Source organism: Alosa alosa, chromosome 13 (genome assembly GCF_017589495.1).
Source record: "Alosa alosa isolate M-15738 ecotype Scorff River chromosome 13, AALO_Geno_1.1, whole genome shotgun sequence".
Taxonomy (NCBI): domain Eukaryota; kingdom Metazoa; phylum Chordata; class Actinopteri; order Clupeiformes; family Clupeidae; genus Alosa; species Alosa alosa.
In genome coordinates, this window is record NC_063201.1 from 8,065,616 (window position 1) to 8,070,615 (window position 5,000).

Genomic DNA, 5,000 nt, shown 5'->3' on the forward strand with positions numbered 1-5,000 from the left:
GACCCAGGGCCGAGCCCGGAGAGGGAGAGCAGCTCCTCAGCCCTGAACCATCAGCGCCACGCGGAGCAACGCTGCACTGCCTCCGCCGACGAGCCGTCCTCCCCCCCGGCACCACGCTGGTCAGAGCCCAGCCTCACCTGGGTCCATGTGGCCCCCATCCCCTCACCCCGCAAGTCCTGCTCTGGGGTGGCAGGGCCAGGGCCAGGGCCAGGGCCAGGGGCAGGGGCAGGGGCAGGGGCAGGAGCGAAGGGCAGCTCTGCGGTGATGGTGGTGGCCCCTCAGTCCAGTCGGGGGAGCCCAGCCATGCAGGACAGCTCCATCTCTTCCACCACCCCCCTCTTGCAGCCTTCCAGCCCGCTACTGCAGCCCAGCGTGGAAGCGGCAGACCCGCCCGGCAACACCCCCCCGGACCCCACACATGACTCGCCCCTGCAGGGGAAGGGCTAGGCCACTGCTCCACCAATCACAACGAGGCCTTTGAGCAGGGTGGAGTCAGGGGCGCTGCCCAACCCTGTGCAGAGCTAGTGCCCCAAAGCACAAGCCCTTGCAGCCGGACTGAAGCACCCTGCACTAATTCTGGAGAGGGATGGAGGGAGAGGGATGGAGGGATGGAGGAGATGGAGGAGGAAGAGTGGAAAAACTTTTTTAATATTATTATTTGTTTTGTATTTTCTACAGCTTTGGTGCAGCTACAGAAGAACCATTGGACACAAATAATGTTTTGTCTGAAATCTAAAGGCTCTGCTTAGTTTTGACTCTCGTCAACGTACAATTAGATGCAGATTTTGACAGTTACAAACACCACAATTTCAACCTAAACACAGAGATGCCGTTAAATATCGTTTAGCAAAAAGATAAGGGCGTGTGATAAAGTTTTGAAGTGGTGGTCTATGGGATTTTGAGTTATTTTCTCACCATTACGAAGACATGCAGTAATGGAGAGATTGCATTAGCTATAGGTAAACAAGGAGGGTGAAGGAGAATGACACTGATATCAAAAATGTGATGTTCACAGAGTCACACACCTGTTCCCTCAGTGTCTCAGCTGTTTCTGTGGCTGACTGGGGAGAAAGGCTTACTTAAGCAAGTTTGGCAATACAGAAAGGCTGCATTAAAGACGACATTAGTAGCATCAGAAGAGTAGGAAAATAACCCCAAACAAGTACTTGATTATGAGGCGTATTGTTATGTTTACACCTAATGTAATGCCCTTTACCAAAATGCCGTGCTGTGAGGGTAGGTTGGTTAGAGGAAAAGCATGTCAACAGATCAAAAAGATAAATGTTAAAACCGTTCAGTGTCTGCAGAAGTAGGACACGGCCAATCAGAAGTGGGAGGGTGTGGCTGTCTCTGGCACAGAATGTAGACTACAGAACTCTTTTGCAGAGTTTCTAGAAGCAACATCTTAGTGACCGCACACACGGTCAAACAGCAGTCTACAGATATGCACACATTCAGTTACACAGATGCTTTCACATACTTGTGCACACATACACGCAAAACACACAAACATTCACATACACACACACACACACACACACACACAAAACAGTCAAAACAAACTCTCTCTCTTGCTATCATATATGTGTATGTGTGCACACAATCACAAAAACACATACACAGGCACACAGACACACAGACAGCAATCTATAGATATACATCACCTCACACAAATGCATAATACTCATTCACCCACACGCTTAACTCTCACAATAGCTCACAAATCTACATATGCATTCAGGCACATATTCAACCTCACTCACATATTCTCTCCATTCATTCTAACATTGACATATTTTATTCACACACACACACACTCACACTGCCAGGGTGTCAGCTGCAGGTTGAGGTGTTGCTCTCCATATGCTGCAAGCAGACATGGTGGTGTACCTGGCTCTTTTCTGTCTTTATTTATTCATGTGAATATAGACGTTTATTTATGTTTGTATTAATTTATTTGGCAGCTGCGTCTTTGGGACTCAGAGACACTTCATCACATAGACTGGTACAGACTCTGTCACAGATGCTTTCCTTTATTTTTTACTTCACTAGTGGAGACAGAGGGAGATCTTAGATTGGATGACAACTGTGCCTTTATTACCAAATAGGATGTGTTCAAAAAGCGTTGATACTGTCTGATCAATTTTTGCATTTGCATCCCAAACTATGGTACAGAACATGATAATATCAAGGCTTCAAAAAACCCGATGCTGCATTTTTCATTCCTCTCGTCTCCCATCTTTTGTATTGTCCATTTGAACACTCCGAACCAGCAGCCACTAGGAGAACGTGCAAAAGCCCTGTGTTAAAAACAATCACTGCTGTAGACCTGTACTTTGATGTCAAATGACTACTTTGATTGTTCAAAAAAATATTGGCCCTCATGTGAGAAAAAAATATATTTTTTGATGTTTTTTCTTTCATTGAAGAGATTGGAGTAGCAGAATTTGACACTGCAGTTTGCATTTTAAAAAAACTTGTTTTGATTGCCAGAGAAAACTTGAAAAAAGTGGATGTTATTGAATCAGAGGAGTTGAGGAGTAAACATTAAGGGAAATAATATATGCACCGATTTCAAGAGCTGCTAAAGTGCATAAATTGCTAGAGATTCCTGTGACCATTAAAACAACAGACACACTGAAATTGGTCAGAAGTGAAGGCCAACAACACAATGGCAGTGCCATGAAACACAGAGGAGCAGACAGGACAGGGCTGGACACAACACCGAGGAGTAGACGGGACAGAGCTGGACAGGGTGCTCGCGTCTTCCTGCTACTGTGTTGTCAAGACTCCGATAATTTGCACTCATTTGTTTGTGTTTGTTTTGTCATGTTTTCTACGGCTAATACCCAGACGAGTAGTCTGATGTTGCGTCTGGTTTATCTGAACTGCCTTTTTTATATTACAGTAGTGTCCTAGCCCCTCCCCCCCTCCTCTCCTCACACACTTCCTGTCCTTTCTTATGTCCCTCTCTTCCGCTCTGGTTCTATTTTCTCTTTCAGCTCCTGTTCTACTAAATAACTCTGTCCTTCCTCCCCTCCTCTCCTCTCCTCTCCTCTCCTCTTCTCTGTCTGTAGTGAATTGTACTCTACTTTTTTTCAACAACCATGAAAGGAAATCTTTTAATAAAAAGACTCATTTTATGACCAAAAGTCTGACTCTGACTTCTATGTTTATGATTGACATTTCTGGATGTTCTGTAGTGTTGTGCTTGTATGGTGGTTGTTTTTTTTAATTTTTTTGGGGGGGGGCGTGTGTATTGCACCCCGAACAGATGTGGCACTGCAGGGGGCTGATTTTGGTCACAGTGAATTTGGAAGAGCGGGAGAGGAAAGGAGAGAAGAAGCAGAGAGGAGGGGAGGAGAGGAGCAGTAGAGAGGAGAGGAGCAGCAAAGGGGAGAGAAGCAGAGAGTAGGGGAGATAAGGGGAGCAGCAGAGAGGAGAGGATGGGAGCAGTAGAGAGGAGAGGAGCAGCAGAGAGGAGAGGAGCCGCAGGGAGGAGAGGAGCAGCAGGGAGGAGAGGAGAAGGGGAGCAGCAGAGAGGAGGGGAGAAGCAGAGAGGGGGGAGCAGCAGAGGAAGGGAGAGTGGGATCAGAGTGCAATGTGAGTGAAGGACAGGCCCTAATGTGTTGACTCTAATCGGGTTGGGGTGGCTTTGGATTTAACTGTGTCCCAGCTGCTCTGTCTGACTGTAACCCCCCCCCCTCCCCATTTTATGTGTGGACCTATGTGAGGACATGTTTATTAAACGGTGTGCATGTTTTGTTTGTGTGAGTGTGATTGTGCGTGGTTTTATTTAATGATGGTAGTTGAGCTGTGTTTTGACTGAGGCACTTCTCTAAAGAGATAAATAAATGCACTGATATTTCAAAACAAAACAGAATATTTCTAATGAATTTTAAAAAAAACTAGCTTTTAAAAGCTTGTTTCAATGTGATCTATATTGCAGTTTTCAAGGACTAATCCATTTAGAAGCTTTAGCGTTCTATTATACATGTTTTTCCCAAAGATCCTCTTCTGTGTCACTATGGCGACGTGTGAGCAAGATGACGTGTAACTTTGGATAGATAGAAATAACCTAATATACCTATCTGAAAACAGTGTAAGAAATGTTACTGAGATTGAGAAATTTAATCCAGTTTTGTGAAGTAATGGCGTTCACCTTGGCTCTGTGTCTGACACACAAACAAACACTGGTTATACCGGAAGGTTTTCACACATGTGGTCTCACTAAAATAATGATCAAAGTGAATTTTGTTACACACACACACACACACACACTTGTGCTCACCCACCCATTATCTCTCTCTCTCTCTCTCTCTCTTTCTTTCTCTCTCTTCTCTCTCACACACACACACACACAAATATAGCACATGCCCTGCTGTAGGTTGTGGGCATGGCTGGCACACTGTATTCCAAGTCAACAATTAAAATACAGTGTGTAAACACACACGTGCACACACACATACACACACACACACACACACACACACCATGCGCCTGCGCAGTGACACACTGACTGAGCATGCTGCCAATCTACAACAAAGCTTGCCTTACACACTCGCGCTCACTCATGCGCACTCTCTCCACACACTCAGACACAGAGTGCTTCTATCCCCCTCACACGCCCCCCCTTGTATCCATGCAGTTTTAGGCAGAGAGCAGCCCCCCCGCAACCCTCTCACTCCACCCAACCCTCTGCTCCTCCCGAGGATGGAGACCAGGGGCAAGAGGAGGAAGGAGGGGTAGGTGTGTGTCTGTGTGCATGTGTGTGTGTGGCGCGTGTGTGTGTCTCTGTCTGTGTGTGTGTGTGTGTGTGTGTGTGTGTGTGTGTGTGTGTGTGTGTGTGTGTGTGTGTGTCTGTGTGTGTGTGTGTGTGTGCGTGTGTGTGTGTCTGTCTGTGTGTGTGTGTGTGTGTGTGTGTGTGTGTGTGTGTGTGTGTGTGTGTGTGTGTGTGTGTGTGTGCACGCATCCATGTGCATGAGTGTATGTGCCTTCTG

General features: G+C 46.4%; 1 protein-coding gene across 1 annotated transcript in view; it reads left to right on the plus strand.

Annotated features, from left to right (window-relative positions):
- Positions 1-3,152, plus strand: part of LOC125306383 (circadian-associated transcriptional repressor-like) — an 8,893-nt gene extending 5,741 nt beyond the window's left edge. Inside the window, exon 6 of the mRNA XM_048261719.1 lies at positions 1-3,152. This exon is cut by the window's left edge and continues 81 nt beyond it. Within this exon, the coding sequence (XP_048117676.1) occupies positions 1-447 (447 nt within the window). The 3' untranslated portion in view covers positions 448-3,152.
- Positions 3,153-5,000: the final 1,848 nt, after the last annotated feature.